We start from the raw sequence: 20,522 nt of genomic DNA, 5'->3' as shown, positions 1-20,522 counted from the left end.
TAAGATAAAGATATTTTAAAAGAAAAAATAGCTTTTTACCATAAAAAGCCAGAGATTACCTAAGATCTGATTACCTTTAAGATCTGTTCTTTTGACTAGACATAAAGGTTTTAAGCCATGTGTCACCAACAGCACATTTATGCTCTCCCATTCTGCTTCTTCCCGCTACAATTGCAAAGGAGAGAGTAAAGAATCAATTTTAGAATATAAATTGAAGAAATAGACTCTCGTATGTAATTTCCTTTGTTTTCAAAACTTTTTATCCAAAAGTCTTTAATATAAATTTTCATGCACATTCAATTATTAAAATTAAAACAACATGACTTAAAAAAACCCTGTAATTGCAGTGAACCAAACAAACCTTAGATTTTTCATTTAACTGAACCAGACCAGGTCCCAATCAAAAGAAACAGCTGCAAACTAGGTTATATTAACTGAATAGTAAAGAGAAGATGAGTTGCTTGAAAACAAGTATCATTTTAACAATGACTAAGATCACCAAAAAAAAAAAGGGAAAAATATGACTCACTGGCAACAATAATGTAGGTATCTCCTTATATAATGGACCTGGTCTAACTATAAAAAGAAGTCTCTCTCCCTAGCTGGGTGGCTCAGTTGGTTGGAGTGTTGTCCCATAAACCAAAGAGTTGTGGGTTGGATCTTTGGTTAGGGCACATACTTAGGTTGCAGGTTTGATGCCAGGTAGGGGCACATGTGGGGAGGCAGCTGATGTTTCTCTGTTTCTCTCTCTTCCCCCCACCCCACCCACACTCCTTCCTCATCCTCCTCTCCTCCCTCTCTCTTTAAAAGCAATGACCACATTCTCAGGTGAGGATTAAAGCAACAACATAGGCGTCTGTCCACCCATCTAGGTAACTGATTCTAGTAGAATCACTCTGAGGTCTCTCAAGTCTTGTATCCCTGATTCTAAACATGTATTTATGCCATACAGCTGAGAGGGGATTCTAACTCTCAGAAATAGAGATGACTTTTTAAAATGACACATTTAAATCCACAATACTGATATAGTAGTTTTATAACGGGCTTTTGATATTAAGCACAGTGATCAATTTTGAAATCACGGTGTGAGGTGTTCTTGTTTTTTAAAGTATTAAAGCATATTTATGAAAAGGCAATTTAAGTAAATTTTCAATGTTTAAATGCTTGAAAAATGTAATTTATACAGTGAACACATTTTTATTACTACTACATAGTATGTAAATACTGTAATAGCTTAAATGTAATAATTTAGACAGACAAAGCACAACTAAAAATATTACTCCCAACACCCAAATGCCCCTCTAACATTGAAGATTCTACCAAGACAAAAAAGGAACAAATTGCCCTGACAACTCCTTGAGAGCTTTATGACTTACGGAGCCAAGTAAATCTTTCCTTTTGACTGCTGACTTTCTTTCCCTTCTTTATCTTTTGTACACCTCTCCTCCTCCCCGCAACCTTTCCTCCTACTTATACTGCAGGTCCTCTGGTCACAAAGATTAATGACGCAGAACTAAGACTATTCCTGATCTGTTTTAGGAGTCAAATGCTCTGTGTGGATCTCGGGGCAGGTCTGGTATGACTCACAAAAACAAAATACTCTGTAAATAACACTGTCATGAATACTGAAGGATCCAATTATACATGCTAGTCTGTGACACCTCTTTTAAGAGAAAGAACAACACGATTGTTTGCAAATTCTGAATAGAGCTATGAATGGCATTTTCCAAAGTACGTGCTGCCGAACACTAGTCTGATGAAATACTATAAGCAGGAAACGCTGTATACTAAAGCCTTCTTTTGGAGACTGACAGTGCTGTAAAGTCTCAGAATAATGAAATCATTTAATAGACTGTCACCCAGCATTTCTCAAAATTATTTTACTGAAGAATCTTTTTATTTTTCAATTACAGTTTACATTCAATATTATTTTCTATTGGTTTCAGGTATGCAGCACAGTGGTTAGACAATCATATACTTTACCGAATGGCCCCCCAATATTCCCAGTAGCCAGCTGGCACCATACACAGTTATTACACTATTATTGACTATATTCCCTATGCTGCCCTTCACATCCCCCAAAAGAATCCTTTTAAAGTAATACTTTCCATATTTGCAGATGCGGTATTCTTTACCACATACTTCGAGAAACACTGGTTTCAAATGTTCCAAGTTTACCTGTTTTTCAGTCATTAGTCTGTTTGATGATTTACTGGACTCCTGGGCTTTAGCGGCTGCTGGAGATAGGGTTTCGTTTGCAGAACCAAAGTAGAGATTGGCAATGATAAATGTTGAGTTGCCTAAATTAAAAGAGAAAAAAGTACAATAGGTGTTGAATGAAATTTTATTTAAGAGAATCCATTGCTCTTGAGCAATTTAAGCCATTCATGTGTCAAAACTTTTATAGCATCTTAGAAAGATGATTTAAAGAATGATGGGAACACACCCTTCTTACAATGTTCTCCTATAGATATTTTAAAAATGGGGTTTTACACACATACCAACATGAAGAAAAATATTTGTTTTAACTAGATAATGTGAAAAGCACATGACGCTAATAAACTGTTATCTTTTGAAAGCTGCTTCTCAAAAAATAAAAGCATTGTGCCTGACCCAAAAGTTATAGACCCGTCCAACAATTCACTGAACTATTTGCAAGAGTGAACGGAGTGCCACTTTCTTAGGTGGACTTTATTTCTAAGTAGATCAGAGGTTAGCAACAAAGGGTTCTGTTTCACACACACACACACTCACAGTCAGTATAAACTACCATCACTTGCTCTTGTTATCTAAGATTCTACCAATCTGTAGAAAAAAACTTCCTTGGATTATTTTATATACGGGTATAATCCCTCCTCTCCAGAGGCACAACCCCACACAATCATTGGCATCATGGAATTTTAGAACTTGAGAAGACCTTGAGAAGGAAACTCGAGCTGTTCATGGCTGGCAGGAAAGAGTGCAGGGGGAGCTGTCCCGACGCATCAGGCGCCAGAGCCGTCTGAATCCCGGGGCTGATCAGAGGCAGGCCTCCTTGCTGCCAGTTCCGTATTTCTTCCAAAGCACCCTCTGCTCTTCTCTAGCTCCTTCAGATCGTGAAGTCCAAACAAACAATTTACTGGCCACCACCGATAATTTATTTATAGCTAAACCTCGTAGCATATTACAAATTCTCATATTCTGCCATTTTTGCAGTTTCACGTCAGAGTCCTTTCTCCCTTTAAACTCTGGTCTCTTTCAATAACTCAATCACCCACTAAGTTCAAGCCTACCACCTTTATTTTAAATAAAGATCCTTTACAAAAATGTCGAATAACTTCAGCTGCTATCACCTTTCAGATAGATTTTTTTTACTTTTCATTAGAGAAAATTTTCAAAAATACACAACAGTAGAGAAAGCATATAATGAACTCATGTATTCACCAATCTATTGTAGCTTCAATGATAACCGACATTCTTCCATTGTTACATTTCTTCCTTACCCACCTGTATTTCAGTATATATCTCTAACAAATATAGACTCACTATCACACCCAATAAAAATAACAATTCCTTCCTATCACTTAATATCTAATCTATGCTCGATTTCTCCCAAGTGTCTGACGATTCTTTAAACAAGGTCCATATTTAGCACTCTTAAATTTCTTTAATTTTTAACAGTCCAAGCCCCCTTTTTAACATGCCACATTTTGTGGAAGAAATAGGCCATTTGTCTTGCAGAGTTATCCTCATTTCAAATTCGGCTTATTGTATTCTCATCATTTAACATATTTTTCCAGCTCCTATATTTCTTGCAAACTGGATATATCTAGAGGCCTTATTAAATTCTGGTTCAGTATTTTTTGGCAAGAGTAACTCAGAGGTGGTGCCGTGTCCTTCCTACTGCGTCACCATCAGGAATCAGCCAGAGTTTTAAAATGGGAGGGATACACCATGTAAACCAGACATAAGGCTCGTAGACGTCGATGTAAGAGAATCTCCCAAAGAGCGACACATTCTGACAATCTTCATAACAGCCACCCCAGACCTCTCTCAAAACCTCAAAGCGTCTCTGCAGGTTCAAAGCCTCCACCTTGTTAACTCATACTCAACCTTCAGATGTCAGCTCAAATTTCCTTCTTCATGGAAATCTCCCATTTCCATGACTAAATCAGGTCCTCTTGTTATACACTCTTGTAGCACTACAAAGAGTAAAGTATAGAGGTTTAAAGTTCAGAGTCAGAAGGCCTGAGTGACTACCAGCTTAACCATTTATTAAACTGTGTTACATAGACAAACTCATTAACATCTCTGAGCCTTGATTTCTTCATTTGTTAAAAAGACAACATAGTAATAACACCTACACCTCAGAGGTTGAATTAAGTCAGACAACATGTAGAAAGTATTTAGTACAAGAGCATGGCACACAGAAACTTACAGATAATTGGTAGCTGTTATTACATAAGTATGCTGAGCAAAATGGATCTTACCTAATCATACCATCATATATTATCTTAGACCTTTTTCTACAAATTACTCAGCTAACTATCTGATACCGGTTGTTTTACATAAAAATGTATAGGCAAAATTAAATTCCATGAGATAAGTAGCCTACTTTTTGGTAATGGTCGAGTAGGCAACTCTGCCTCTAAAGACAATGAAGAACACCAAATAAAACGTGGTTTTTTCATATAAACATTAAAGAACTAACAAGATATGAGGAATTACCAGGCAAAAAAATCAAGAAAATGAGAACCCACTTTTCCCCTGAAGGCATTTGCCAACTCCAAAAAAGAATAGTGAGAATGAGTGGGGAAAGATAAAAGCCTGAAAGGGCTACAACTCTCAGGAGAAGGGTGAGCAAGAAGTAAACCACGTCTTCCGGAAACCTGATTTCCCCTTCTCTGTGTCATTCCAGTGTCTCAAGGATGTCCCAAATTAACGGTGCTTCAAGCACCTGGCAGAGCCAATGAAATCTCTGGAAAAAGGTCTCAAATTAACCGCACAAAAAACTGTTTCATGTACAACTTTCAGAAAATAGTTAGAGATAACTAAGTCATACAGGAAACAAGATATAAGAACAGAAACAACAGTGAGAAGAAAACCAACCAGCAAAGAAGGATTTCTAGTATTGTACTTATTAGGCACAGACCATAAAAAAACTATGCAGACAATGTTCTTTGTCTATGCAGACAAAAAGTCAAAGAAATAAAAATAAAACTTTGAAACTTCTGGTAGAGAATAATAACTGATTTGAAAAAAAATTAAATTTAGAACAAAAAATGACAATAACTAAAATTAAGATCTTAAAGCACAGGCTTAACAGCAGATTAGACAGAAGAGAAGAGAAAATTAACCAACCGGAAGGGAAGTTAGAAGAGACTACTCACTTTTTTAGCTCTCTATGCTGCATTCAGGAAAACACAAAAGAGATGCAACTTCAAGTGGAGGGATATTGCCACCCAAGAAAGGGAGAAGAAAAGGGAGCAGAAGCAGCAACTGAAAGTAAGACAAAGAAGTTTTGAGAGCCAATGAAATATTCAAGTCAATAGATTCTAGAAGCCCAACATAATAATGCATCAGGATAGAGAAAAAAAAATCACACCTAGACACATCATATTAAAGTATAAAAAACCAAAGTATTAAAAGCAATTACAGAAAAAAGATTATCTTCAAACGAGTGACAGAATGTCAGCTAACTTCTTAGCAGTAACAGTGGAAACTAAAAGTAGACTAGTATCTTCAAAGTGCTGAAAAAATAAGTGCAGCTTTAAAATTCTAAACCCAGTGAAAATATCCATTAATAATGAAGGCAAAAGTCCCTGGCTGGTGTGGCTCAGCGGACCGAGGGCCAGCCTGAGAACCAAGGTGTGGTTGGTTCAATAGGGCTCATGCCAGGGCTGCGGGCCAGGTCCCCAGTAGAGGGCGCAGGAATGGCAACCATACATTGATGTTTCTCTCCCTCTCTTTCTCCCTGCCTTCCCCCTCTCTAAAAATAAACTTAAAAAAAATAATGAAAGCAAAGAGTATTTTCAAATGAAAGAGATCTGACGAAGTCCTAAAGATGTTCCATGCAGAAGATTTCTTGATAGAAAGAGCTGTAGAAAGGAATAAAGAGCAAAGAAATGGGGGGAGTATAAACACATATTGACGACATAAAATAATAAGATCCTGTGAAGTTTAAAAAGTAACTAAAAGGTACAAGGACAAAAACACATCAGTTAGCAGCAGGGTAACTAGAGTAGCAGTGCTCTAGTTTTTTGTAACACAGGAGGAGAGTAAAGGTGTGTACTACCATCAGGCTTTTGTAAGTCAGGGGTGCTCGAGAATTTCCAGGATAACAACTAAAGAATACAACACAAATTTGCTAATTAATAAAGGGGAAAAAGAGATCGTGATGATAAGTCAAAGTAATTTCAAAAGGAGAGATTAAACAGAACAAAGAGAAAAGTACATGATAAGATAGCAGACTTAATACTCACATCAGTCATATTAAATGTAAATGGAGTAAATGCTCCGATTAAAAAAGAAAGATGGGACTTTGGCTGGTGTGGCTCAGTGGACTGAGCGCGGGCCTGTCAACCAAAGGGTCACTGATTGGGTTCCCAGTCAGGGCACATGCCTGGGTTGTGGGCCAGGTCCCCAGTAGGGGGCACATGAGAGGCAACCACATACTGATGTTTCTCTCCCTCTCTTTCTCCCCTCTTCTCCTCTCTAAAAATAAATAAAAAATATATTTTTAAAAAAGAAATATGGTCAACTTGGATTTAAAAAAAGTCAAACTATATGTTGTTGGAGCAAAAAAGACACCTAAAATACTAAAAAGCCATAAAATATAAAGAATGGTAAAAGTAAAAGAATGAAGAGAGGATTGATGGCATAGTGCCGGCTTAGTTCAATCTCTGAATCCCTACATAAAAACAGAAGCAACTAGGTAGCAAAGACAAAGACAAAACAACAATATTTATATCAAAACTTAAGGACAAGTTATTAGTACAAACATCAAAATAAAAGTGGGTGAAGACCAATCACTATCAGCCAGAAAAAGGGCAGGGTATCAGCATCTTTGTAGAAAGACAAAAAAAGCAACACACACTCTCTAACAGTTATGAGGACAGGAGGCTTCCCAAATCATTGGTATTTGCTAATACGCACTATACGGCACTAACACGAAAACAGCAGGTAGACCTGAAAGGGGTTTTGCCCTCTTCTGCCGTAAGTAAGAAGGACTGAAAATGCTGCAGCCCTATGCCACCGAGAACTGACCCACTAGGGCTCCAACACAAGACCCACAATAAGAATAAACTTCTATTCTCAGGAATGAAATAAAAATTGAGCAAGACAAACAAGAGGGGAAGGGGAAGGTAAGACCAAGTTGGGGTGGAAAACAGGTCCAGGAAATCTTAGAGAAAAAAACTGCCGTATTTCCAAACACTACATAAAACCAACAGAAGAAAGAAATCTGAGAAGTTAGAAAGGCTTTCCTGAATTCTACTGCACTGTACAAGTTCAGGAGGTGAGGGCTCAGGGAAGACAGCAAAGGGAGGAGCACCAGGAAAGTCTCCAAATACCAATCTTGGCGGACCAGACAAAGAGGCAGGCTTGCCTCTCCCCACGGTTGTAAATCCCTCCCCCTCTGGCTAAAGTGACTTCCAGGGGATTTAAAGGGCTATCATTCTTTTCTTTTCCCCTTCATTTTCCCCCCTTTCCCCTTTTGGGAGCCAGATATTAAAGACCACGACTTTTAGTAAATGTATGTATGAGGAAGAAAAAGTTATTACACATGCCCAAGAAAACATTCAGGCTAAAAAAGATCTGAGAAGACCTTAAGTTTACACCTCAGGCTGATCCACAGGAGAGACAAAACCTGGAACAATTAAAAAAGAAAAAAATTAACAAACAAAAAACAAAACCCATATAATCATGGTGAAGGAAGAGAATCTTGACTTTCAGTGTTACCACATTATTAGATTCAAATATCCAGTTTTCAACAAAACATAACAAGGTATATACCTTATTCTCACAAAGAATAAGGGAAGTTGGCCTATTTAAAGGGAAAAAAACAACAACAAAAATTGTCGGGGTTGGGGCAGAGGGGAGGATCGAGGGCTAATCTACTAAAGATTTTAAAATAACAATGTTGTGGTTGCCAGAGGGGGGTGCGGGTGGAAAAGGCAAAGGAATTACAAAGTGCAGATTGGTAGTTAGCAAACAGTCACAGGATGTAAAGTACAGAATAGGGAATAATATTGCAATAGCTATGTATAGTGCCAGTCAGGTACTCGGACTATCACGGCAAACACTTTGTAAAGTATATGACTGTCTGATTACTATGCTGTACACCTGAAACTAATACAAAATAATACTGAATGTAAACTGTAACTGAAAAACAAAACCCAACCACACACTGCCTTCAGGAGACACATCTAAGCTGCAAAGACAAACATAGACCCAAGGTGAAGGGGTGGAAAATGATTCCACAAGCAAATGGCACCCACAGAAAAGCAGGTGTAGCCATACTTGTATCTGACAAAATGGATTTCAAGAGGAAAAAAGGTAACAAGAAACAAAGATGGACACTTTACAATGATAAAGGGGGTGCTGCATTGAGAAGACCTAACGACGGGGTTCCGGATCCTCCGTGTGGACAACCCCCATGCCTCAGCCATCGTGGAGAAGTGGCCCACGGAGCAGGTGCAGGCAGCTCCCGGGGCCGAGTCCGGTCTGATGGACGGAGTGACAATGACCGACGCTGCCTTGCTGTATGATGCCATCCGCATCGTGTCTGTGTGCTACCAGAGGGGACCCCAGATGACTGCGAAATCTGTGCAGTATCACAAGCACAAGGCCTGGTGCTTTGGTGGCCGCTTCATGAATTTCATCAAGGAGGTTCCTTGGAAGGATTAAGTGGACAGATTATTTTCAACAAAACCAGTGGCTTATGAACCAATTTCAATCTGGACATCATCAGTCTGAAGGAGGACAGCCTGGAGAAGCTTGGGGTGTGGAATCCTGCTGGGGGGCTCATCATCACAGACATCGCCAAAGGCCAAGGCCCTAATGTCACCAACTCTCTGACAAAGAGGTCACTCGTTGTCACCACAGTGCTGCCCTCAGAGAGCACTGGAATACAACAACTCTGCTGAGGGCCACAGGCCAGAGGCCTCCTAAAGCCCAAGCACTCTGTACTCATGCCCACCTGAAACCTGAGTGGTCAGTTCCTTCTGCAGAGGCCTGTGTGCTTGCATGTCACCCCCACCCACTCCCTAAGCCCAGAAGTTTGAATAGGAACCGTGATGGTATGGAAGAGAGAAGGGCCAACCTGACCTCTGAACCAGGACTCAGGGTCTACCTCTTTCACTGCAGTCTGCAGGGAAAAGACCCTTTCTGCTGGTCTCCCCGGCTGCGGCGGGTGCTCTGGCCACACCTGGAGAGCCCATCAGGTGCTGTGAGACCCCACACATGCCACACTCCAAAGTGCCCCATCCTAAGAGCTCTAGGCAACACTACCTGCCATCCTCCCTCCAGTCCCAGGACTGAATGGTGCCATTTTCTTCTGACCATTTCAACCCAAGGAGGGTGTCTGGGGTCTCCTAGGGTCTCTTCCCTTTGGAGCTCAGGATGGGCAGGATGTACTCAGGCCACTGCCCCCATGAGTGGCAAGTGCTGTGCCCACTCTGAGTGTGCCGGCCCCTCTTGAAAAGCCTCCAGGGTGACCAAGACCCTCCCTCTCAGAGATACAGCACTGCTCTTAGAGGCCCACGCTGGGCTACGTTGTGGGAGGCAGGCTGGTTGCAGCCTGGTGGAGTCTGACCAAAGACCTTTTGAGGACAATTCTGGCCCTGGTCAGCTTCTTTTTATAATAAAGCAAAATGTTTACAAGGAGAAAAAAGAAGACATAACAAGTGTTGATAAATATGCACCCAATTAGGGAGCAAGAAAATATTTAAAGCAACTACTGAGAGAACTAAAGAGAGAAATGACAAAAACACCATCATACTAGGGGACCTAAATACCCTACTGATAGCTGCAGGGAGGTCATCCAAAAAGGAAATCAACAAAGAACGACACATTAGACCACACAGACATAACTGACATTTAAAGAACCATACACCCCAGAACACCAGATCATACATCCTTCTCTAGTGCACATGGAACTTCTCAAGGACAGACCGTATGTTAGGACACAAAACTAGCCTCAACAAATTTACAGAGACGGAAACCATACCAAGAATATTCTCTGAACACAATGCTTTGAAATCAGAAAGCAACTGCAAAAAGGAAGCAAAAACCCCGAAAATCATGTGGAGATTAAAGAACATGCTACTAGAAAAATGATTGGGTCAAAGAAGAACTAAAAGGTGAGATCAAAGATATATAGAAACAAATGAGAATAACAATACTACATAGCAAAGCTTTGGGGATGCAGCAAAAGCAGTAAGAGGGAAATTTTTATCATTACAAGCCAATCTCAAGAAACAAGAAAAACCCCAAGTGAACAATCTAATTCAATATTACATCTTAAACAATCAGAAACAGGGAAAAAAAGCACTTAAAAGTCAGGAAAAAGGAAGGAAATAATAAAAATTAGAGCAGAATTAAATGAAATAGAGAACAAAAAGCTATACAAAAATGAATGCAACAGAGCTGGCATTTTGAAAAGATTAATAAAATTGACAAACCTACGGCTAGATGCACTAAGGAAAAAAGAGAAAAGGCTGAAATGAAATCAGGAATGAAAGATGGGAAGTTATCACAGACATCACAGAAATACAAAGAAGCATATAAGAATAAAAGACTATATGCTACCAAATTTAATAACCTGGAAGAAATGTATAAGTTTCTAGATGTATAACCTTCCCAGACTGAATCACAAAGAATTGGGGAATCTAAATAGACTGATCAACAGTGAGGAAATTGAAACCACCATTAAAAACCTCCCCGAAAGTAAAATTCCAGGACCAAAAGGTTTCACTAGTGAATTCTACCAAACATTCAAAGAATATTTGATACCTATTCTTCTCAAATTCTTCCAAAAAACTGAAGAGGCACTACTTCCCAACACATTTTATGAGGCCAACATAATCCTGATACAAAAACCTGGCAAGGATAACACAAAAAAAAGAAAACTACAGACCAATATCTCTGATGAATATGACGCAAAAATCTTAAAACAAAATACTAGCAAATCAAATACAACAATACATTTAAAAATAATGCATTTTTAAATACTTGCCGATCAAGATGTAAATGCAGTACTTTCTTCCTCCCACATCAAAATTACAACTGAACTACAAAACAACCATCATTCAAAACTGCCTAAAATCTAGCTGAAAGGAAGCCCTACAACTAGGGAATTAAAGAAGCCACGTCAAGACTAGTGGGAGGAGCAAAGAGAGTGCTATGAACAAACAATATGCCAACAAATTAGATAACCAAGATGAAATGAACAAATTCCTAGAAACCCAAAACCTACCAAGACTAAATCACAAAGAAATAGAAAATCCTTTCTGTATCTAGAAAGGAGACTGAATTAGTAATCAAAACTCTTCAACTAAGAAAAGCCTTGGATCTGGTGGCTTCACTGAGAAATTCTATCAAACATTTCAAAAAGACTGAACACCAATTCTTTTCAAACTTTTCCAAGAAACCAAAGAAATTGAAAAACTTCATAACTTGTTTATGGAGGCAAGCATTTGTCATCTAAAAGTCAGACAAAGACAATACAAGAAAATTAATGACCAATATTCCTTATGAATATTGATGCAAAAACCTCCAACAAAATACTAGTAAAACCAAATTCAGTAGCTTATTGAAAAGGCTCATGATTTAGTAGGAGTTACTCCTGGAATGTAAGAATAGTTCAATGTATGAAAAATGATCAATGTAATACACTAAAATAATGGAATGAAAGGGAAAAAAAACACATGATCACCTCAACTGATGAAGAAAAAGCAGTAGACAAAAATCCAATGCCCTTCCATAATAAAAACACTCAACAAACTAGGACTAGAGAAGGAAACCACCTCAACATAATAAAAGTCATATATGAAAAGCAGCGAACATCATACTTAATCACGAAAGACTGAAAGTTTTTCCTCTAAGATCAGGAACAAGGCAAGGAGGTCCATATTTACCATTTCTTTTCTAGAGAAAGTTCTAGCCAAAGCAATTTAAGTAAGGAAGAGAAATAAAAGGCACCCAAATTGGAAAGAACAAAAATTATCTCCGATTGCAGATATAATCTTATATGCAGAAAACCATACACACACATGCACACACACACTGTTAGCACCAATAAATTCAGCAAAAGGAGCAAGATACAAAGTCAAAGTACAAATATCGATTACATTTTATACACTAACAATAAACAATCTAAAGGGGAAATTAAGAAAAGTTCCATTTACAACAGCATAATTAAATAGGAATAAACTTAACTAAAGAGGTGAAAAACATATACAATGAAAACTATAGTAGTCCCCCTTGTCTGCTGAGGATACATTCCAAGACCCCCAGTGGATGCCAGTGGGTATTAATGAACACTATATCTATTGTTTTTTCCTATAAATACATACCCATGATAAAGCTAAATTTATAAATTAGGCATAGTAAGATGTCAATAATAACAGAACAATTTTAACAATATAGGCAACTCAAATACCCACTTTAAAATGTACTCTATTTATAAAGAATGAAGCTGGAGGTATCCCACTACCTGATTTCAAATTATACTACAGAGCTACAATAATCAACACGGCATGGTATTGGCAGAACAGACACACAGACCAATGGAACAGAACTGAGAGCCCAGAAATAAAACCACATGTATATGGGCAAATAATTTTTTTCAAAGGAGCCAAGAACACACAATGGAGGAAAAAAAGCCTCTTTAATAAATGGCGCTGGGAGAATTAGAAACCCACATGTAAACAAATGGAACTAGATTATAGTTTGTTCCCTTGGACAAAAATTAATTCAAACTGCATCAAAAACCTAAATGTAAGATCTGAAACAATAAAAGCACATAGAAGAAAATATAGGTACTGAACTTATGGACCTGGGTCCTAGAGAACATATGAATTTGACCCCAAAGCAAGAGAAGTAAAGGTAAAAATGAATGACTGGAACTATGAGTATATCGAACTAAAAAGCTTCTGTTTAACGAAAGAAACGCCAACAAAACAAAAAGGCAATCAACCAAATGGGAGAAGATATTTGCAAACAAGTCCAACAAGGAGTTAATATTCAAAATATATAAAGAACTCACACAACTCAACACCAAACAATTTTGATTATAGTGATGGATTTGCAGGTGAATATGTTAAAACTTATCAAATAATACTCTTTAAATATGTGCAACTTACTACATAGCACATACATCTCAATAAAGCTGCTTTAAAAATAAAGATTTTCTGAAATTAAAAAAAATGTGGGACTGCATATGGAAAGAGCTTATCAAGTACTTCTCAATACTGACCTAGAAGAACCAACACATTCTGATAAAATTACTGGACTCTAAAGAAAAAGAAAAAAGAAACATAACTTTTAAGGGTAAAAAAAAAAAACAGACGATCATCCGACTTTGATACCAATGCTTTATACCAGAATATATTTAAGAAACTCAAGGAACAGAAGTATGAGCTAAAGATTTTACATTATCAAAACTGACTTTCAGGTCCTGGCTGGTGTAGCTCAGTGGACTGAGTGCAGGCCTGCAAACCAAAAGATCACGGTTCAATTCTCAGTAGGGGCACATGTCTGGGTTTCAAGCCAGTTCTCAGTGGGGGATGCATGAGAAGCAACCATACATTGATATTTCTCTCCCTCTCTCCTCCCCTTCCCCTCTAAAGATAAATAAATAAAAATTTTAAAAAGCTGACTTTCAAGTATAAAGGGCACAAACTTTTATCAACATGCAGGAACTAAAGGAATATTCCTTCTTGAGGAATCTAATAAAAAAATGAGCATCAGGACATCAAAATGCCTAGAAACACACCAACATAAACCCTAGTGGTGAGCATTAAATATACCTAAAGAACTAAGAATAGCCCAGCAAGTGTGGCTCAGTTGGTTGGAGCATCATCTCATGCAGTGAAAGGTTGTGGGTTCGATTCCCAGTTGGGGCACATGCCTGGGTTGCAGGTTTGGTCCCCAGCTGGGACACACAAGAGGCAACCAAAGTTTCCCATTGTTGCCTCTTTGCCTCTGTCTGTCTGTCTGTCTGCCTGTCTCTCTCTCCTCCCCACCCCACCCCTCTCTCTCTGTGTCATCAATAAATACATATGAAAAATTTTTTAAATAATTAAGAATAGCCTTGGATGGGTGGCTCAGTTAGATGCAGTGTCGTCCTGTATACCAAAAGGTCACTGGTTTGATTCCCATTCAGGGCACACGCTTGGGTTGTGGGCCAGATTCTCAGCTGAGGGCGTGCAAGAGGCATTTTGCACTGATATTTCTCTCCCTCTCTTTCTCCCTCCCTTCCCCTCTCTCTAAAAAGTAAATAAAATAAAATCTTAAAAAGAACATTTCAAACACTTTTAAAAAGCTGGAAACACTATTTAAAAATGTGTAACTAGAAAATAATCATGATACCTGCATACAAAGTAATAACCTGGAATACGGTAATTGATGTTGTTTCTAAATATAAGTAAATAAATAATTGAATTAAAAATTAAAACAAAAGATTCTTTTCCTGGAAGTTTGAGCCAAAAACATGGGTGTGCATTATACACAGGAGCACATTGTACATGGCAGAGTACGGTAAGTTTCAATAGTGATAATAATCACAACGAACTGAAACCCAACAAACATGTTTAAATTCATGACTTTATACTGACATTAAATGTTTTAAATTGTCTTCTAAATATAAGGAATCAACATACAAGCTTAATTACTACAACATTATTTATAAGAGCACAAGAAAGGGAAGGAAACTAGATATTCATCAACTGGGAGCTGGTAAATAAATTCTGGCAACATACAATGTACCAGGATAGACAAATGAAAATATTATGTAGATGTAAAAATAAATGATGAAAGAAAAAAAAGAAATGATGATGCTCTTCATCTACTGGTCATGAATTATCTCCAAGATATATGTGTATATTAAAAACCAAATATAAGTATATATAATTTCTTGTTTATATATAAATGTTTTCTTAAACAGAAATATAATAAATCAAAAGTATTTGTTGACTTTGGGGAAGGATCAGAATTATTAAAATAGTGACTTAAGCCTGGCTGGCATAGCTCAGTGGACTGAGTGTATGCTGCAAACCAAAGGGTCATTGGTTCAATTCCCAGTCAGGGCACACACCTGGGTTGTGGGCCAGGTCCCCACTGGGGGTTGCGTGAGAGGCAACCACACATTAATATTTCTCTCCCTTCCTTACTCCTTCTCTTCTCCTCCCTCTAAAAATAAATAAATAAAATCTTTAAGAAAAATAGTGACTTAAGTGAATATTTCCAACATATATATGCATTCAAATAGGAAAACTCAACTCTATGAATGTCTAATATGCCAATAATATTTACATTATAATGTAAACTTAATAAAATTTAAACTGTAAAAAAATGAAAGAACCAATTTATTATTTTGAAAATTGGTAAATAAATGGTAGGAATCAAGTATAAATTCTGCCTTTCCTAAAAAGCTATATATACTACTGCCTATCCAAGGGACCAGTATGATTACACAAGGGACCAGTATTCCAACTAGTAACTGAACAGGACACTATGGAATTACAGCACTGCTATTTTGCAACCTTCAGTGAATAGATATAGGCATTAAGTAGCACCAGCTGCTGAGATCAGTAAGGAAAAAATAATACACATTATGTGCCTCCTACAGTCTCACCAATCACCACCTAGAAAACTGCCAAGGGGAGTGACTCTAAGCCTTATCCAGTCTGGAATCCAGCTACCAACGTGTAGGAATTTGTTTCTAAAGAACCTAAGGCAGAGAAACATGTGAACTGTACATGATTATACAATCAGCAAAACCCAGACTGCAAGATACAGAGAACAAATGACCAAGGTTCTTTATGAGAAATTATGAGAAAAAGGAACAGAAAAAAACCCTACAAATTAAAATTTTTTAAAATATTTTTTTGAGAACATTATGGTAAGTGAAATAAGCCAGAGAAAGACAAGTACCATATGACTTCACTTATATGTGGAATCCAATGAGCAAACTGTACTAACAAGCAAAACAGAAAAAGACTCATAGACAGAGAGCAGGCTGACAGCTAACGTGGGGGAGGGAAGGGGAGAAAGAGGAATCCAACCAAAAAGAAAAAGGACTCAGAACATGGACAACAGTGTGGTAATTGTGGGGGGCAGCACGGTGCAGGGGGTACAAGGGGACTAAATGGTAATGGGAAAAATACAATAAAGATTAAATAAAAAATAATCAAGTCAAATGAAATGGAAATATTAGCATAGAATCTTTAAAATAAATAAATGGAAAAATTAAAAAATATCATGGGCAAGACTACATTATAATGTCTAGGAATATGTATTCATGAAAAACTTTTCAAAACACAAGGAAGCAATTACCATGAAAGTCAGAAGATGGCTATTCAGGGGAGTAAAGAAGTAGCTGTGACTGGGATGGGGCGATGGGGCACTCTGGCACGACTGGCGGGGTTCTACACCCGAACCTAGGTGCACCGTCTTTTAATAATTCATTATGCTATCCATCTGGTCTGTGCGTTCTGTTTGATTTCAGAGTGAAAATGCATTTCACTATTAAAAATTAGTTAAATAACAATAAAAACAAAAGTAAAGGAAATACTAACCAAAAGACAGCTGGTATAATTTTTTTAAGATTTTATTTATTCATTTTTAGAGAGAGAGGGAGAGAAATATCAAGGTGTGGTTGCCTCTCGAGTGCCCCATACTGGGGCCTGGCTCGCAATCCAGGCATGTGCCCCCGACTGGGAATGGAGCTGGTGACCCTCTGGTTTGCAGCCAGCACTCGATCCACTGAGCTACACCAGTGGTATAATTTTATAGCCAGACTGCCTGGGTTTGAATTATGGATTCTTTCACACAGCCAGAAAAGTACTAATCTCTCTGTGCCCCCATTTCTCTATCACGAAGTAAGGATAAGAAAAACATTTAGCTCATAGGTTGTGTGAAGATTAAGGGAGTTAATATACAGGCATACCTCAGAGATATTGCAGGTTCAGTTCCAGGCCACCACAATGAAGCACACATAAAAGTGATGCTTACACTATAGTCTATTAACTATGCAATGGCATTATGTCTAAAAGAACAATGCACATACCTTAATTTTAAAATACTTTATTGCTACAAATACTAACCATTATCTGAGTCTTCAGTGAGTTGCGCAGGGAAGTTAAGCACAAAAAAACAAGGTATGTCTATAGAAAGGAAACAGAACAGTCCCTGGCACCCAGCAAGACAGAGGTGGCAATCAGAGTTGGTGATCAGTTGTGTCATCTTGGTTACTTAAACTCTCTGGGCTTTAATTTCCTTCACTGAATTTAAGTATCTTACCTGATAGGATTATCAGGAAGTCAAAAGGAAATATATGTACTATACCTAGCATAGTAATCAATGAACAATAGATTCTTTCCATGGTCTCCCAACATCCAGAGAGTAATCTGTCACATTAGGCATACCTCAGTCACAGCACATTCCTCCTGCACTTTTAACCTGGTCATTCAAGTTGATCTCAATGAAATGATCACCCAGTGAATCTTATACCTGAAACTGGATCTTCATCTAGGTTTCAAAGAAAGAAGCAGGCCAAAAACTCTTAAAATATCCAACCTCCTAGTAAGAATGGTCTTGTCTGATTGCCAGAGCAGGCATCCACAGTACTGGTAACCAATGAACTGAAGCTGCACAACTGAAGTAACTGCTAATGGACCCTGATGCTCAACACCATGTGCCTTCTCCCTTCTCTTCTTTCCCGTTCTTAACTTTCCTCTCCCCGCTGGGAGCCCAAATCTATTATCAGTTCTGACTTCTGGCCTCACAGGTAGAATATTCTCATTTGCCAGGTACTAAAAAGAAGCATGCTCAGAGAGACAGATACCACTGAACACGAAAGGCAAAAGCAGGAAGAAAATTTTATCTCAATTCCACCAGTAATCCAAAGGCAAGGGCAGGAAGAGAAACAATCTCAATTCCCACAGTAACCAAGCTTTCTTTTTTAGAGGTCCATACTCTGAAATTAATGGGTCAATCGTTTGCAGCCTTCCAGGCTCAGGCTCACAGAACACAGCTGGAATTTCTGATCACAGAAAGAGATCAAAGGCATAAACTGTAGCTTTAATGAGTCTGTTTATTTATTTATTTTTTGGTATCTCACCCTAGGTAAGACAGGGGTTGCAGGGTAGGAGTTGGTTTGTACATGGCATAGAAAGCCAAATGCAAAAAAAAAAAAAAAAAACAGAACACAGCTGTATTTTCTGGCACTGTCCAGGTTTCCCAAGAGCCCTTTGGTAACTTGCCCTTTACAGGTTTAAAGCCCCTGTAACGTGTGCCATATATTAAATGTAATTATTTTTTTGCCATGGGGGAGAGGGGCTGGAAATAAACTGTGGTAAGTTAACTATTCTTTCTCAAGAGAATCACATTAATTAGCTTTCTCAAAAAGCATATAGTTCACTTTACTGCAATAAATGGAATATGCATTGTTTTCAAAGTCTCTACTGTCTATTAAGGGCAAAAGCTCTATTCCAAACATATGCCAACATGCTGTTTAACGTTCCTAAAAAGAACGGAATCTAGCACAAACAAGAAAATGGAGTTAGGATTGGATATCACCTCAACCAAATCATTCTGCCCCAGGAGAGGTTACATAAAGGGCCAGGACACACCTCTCCCCCTTTGAAGCAAAAGCTGAGGCAAAACTCTAGTGGGCCCCTCTCTTCCCCAAGGTGGGGCTGGGGAAGTCCACATCCATTTGGCAAACTGAAAGTAAAACAACAACAACAAATGGGCATTACGTGCACAGTGTTTAAAAATGCAATACTTAAAAAAAATAAACTGGTAGTAGAAACCCTTTCTTGTTGGTCTCTTAGCCTCTGACGTTTCCACCTCATTGATTTTTCTTGGCAGAATAAATCAGACTCCGCGTAAAGTCAGAGGAGCCCCGAAACAGGAAGGAGAATAATAAACCAGAGAAAGGGATACTCACCCACCCATTCGCATATACCGCCCCATTTTTCGCTCCCAGTCTTCCCTAGCCAAGTAACCTTCCCAGACTCCCAATTACCTGCAATTTATACAGAATCCATCTGCCCAGGTATCAAGAGCGATTTTCAACAGGTATGCCATAAGAATGTTTTTTAACATTTAAAAAAAATTGTTCAAGTACAGTTTTCCGCCTTCCCCCGCCCCCCGCTCCTCCCCACAACCGCAGGCCTCCCCGCCACCTGCCCATGTTTCTACCCCTCCTTGTTATTGAGAATTTTTAAAACATTCAATACCTGACTATTTAGTCTGGGGCACTGACCTCTTTGTTCTTAGATTGTCGAATTTTAAAATGACAACAGTCAACACAATAGCCATTAGTGTGAATAAATCAAAATTATACCTTTTTGAGTACCACATAACTTTAATTATTAGTTTATGCGTGCCATGAAATTAAAAAGTTTGGAAATCGCTGCTCTAAGATTTACTTTTACTGCCTCATTTAACCTCCGCAACCACCATGCTAGGCAAGAACTATCAGCTGTATTCTATGAAAGAAAACGAGGAGCTGAGACGTTACGTGAGTAGCCAAACATCACAAAGGGCAGGCAGCCAAGACTCAAACCAGGTGTACTAGGTACCCAACCCTAAAACTGTGATTTTTTTTCAACTCACGCGAACCAGTCCAAGGCGGCTCCTCTTTGCGGGGGTGCAACAAGGGTCAGCTCGACCACTCGCAGGGCCCAAGCGAAGCCAATTCTGGGGGTAACTCAAGTGGGAGCTGTAGCCCAGGACCCTTTGAACCTCAGCGCTGCACTCACCTACCTCCTCCGAGGTGTGCCACCAGCAGCTCGCCCAGAAGAGCCGGCTCAGATGCCTGAGGCCCCGCCTCTGAGACCGTTACCGCGCCGTGGGAGGCTGACCAATCGAGCCCAAACACGTCGAGGGGCCTCCCTCCGCTCCACCTCGGGAATGCTCGGAGCGATTTTCTCGGACCCCAGCGGCGAGCCGGGACGCTCCAGCAACTCCTAGTTGTGTCCGTTGCTGGAGGCGGGGCTTACATTATTGTACTTGCTAGTGCTTGTGCGTGCGTGGCCATCTGCGCCTGCGCACTCCGTTGCACTTTCAATGAGGTCTTAGTCCGCAGGTGTTTTACCACCCATCTGGAGCTCAACATGCCGGGGTTATTTAAGATTAACACAGCGAGTCGGTCGGTGAAAGTGAGTCCCGGACTACGTGGCCACCAAAGACTACCCTCCAGACACATACACCCTACTGAACTGCGAACTTTTAACTGCGGAACCTGTTAACCTCTATGTTCCAGACCTGGCTGAGGACGGCAGCGCCTAGCATTTGGAGGACCCCAAAAGCGT

General features: G+C 39.0%; 1 protein-coding gene across 5 annotated transcripts in view; it reads right to left on the bottom strand.

The window, feature by feature from the left end:
• Positions 1-20,117, bottom strand: part of CEP70 (centrosomal protein 70) — a 58,541-nt gene extending 38,424 nt beyond the window's left edge. Inside the window, exons 1-4 of one of the 5 annotated variants that reach the window (XM_037061193.1) lie at positions 19,971-19,988; positions 4,093-4,181; positions 2,179-2,300; positions 75-165 (exon numbers count right to left, since the gene is read on the bottom strand). In XM_037061193.1, coding sequence (XP_036917088.1) covers positions 75-165; positions 2,179-2,193 — 106 coding nt within the window. In that variant the 5' untranslated portion in view covers positions 2,194-2,300; positions 4,093-4,181; positions 19,971-19,988. Of the gene's footprint in view, positions 1-74; positions 166-2,178; positions 2,301-4,092; positions 4,182-13,456; positions 13,472-19,824; positions 19,900-19,970 lie in introns of those variants that run through there. The other 4 variants (XM_037061194.1, XM_037061196.1, XM_037061192.1 and 1 more) reach the window with 4 other exon arrangements.
• Between the last annotated feature and the right edge of the window lie 405 nt (positions 20,118-20,522).

This window comes from Sturnira hondurensis, unplaced genomic scaffold (genome assembly GCF_014824575.4).
Source record: "Sturnira hondurensis isolate 20B ecotype Veracruz unplaced genomic scaffold, ASM1482457v3 Scaffold0013299, whole genome shotgun sequence".
In the NCBI taxonomy this organism is placed as follows: domain Eukaryota; kingdom Metazoa; phylum Chordata; class Mammalia; order Chiroptera; family Phyllostomidae; genus Sturnira; species Sturnira hondurensis.
Note: the sequence above shows the minus strand (reverse complement) of the source record. Positions and strands in the feature narration are given on the sequence as shown.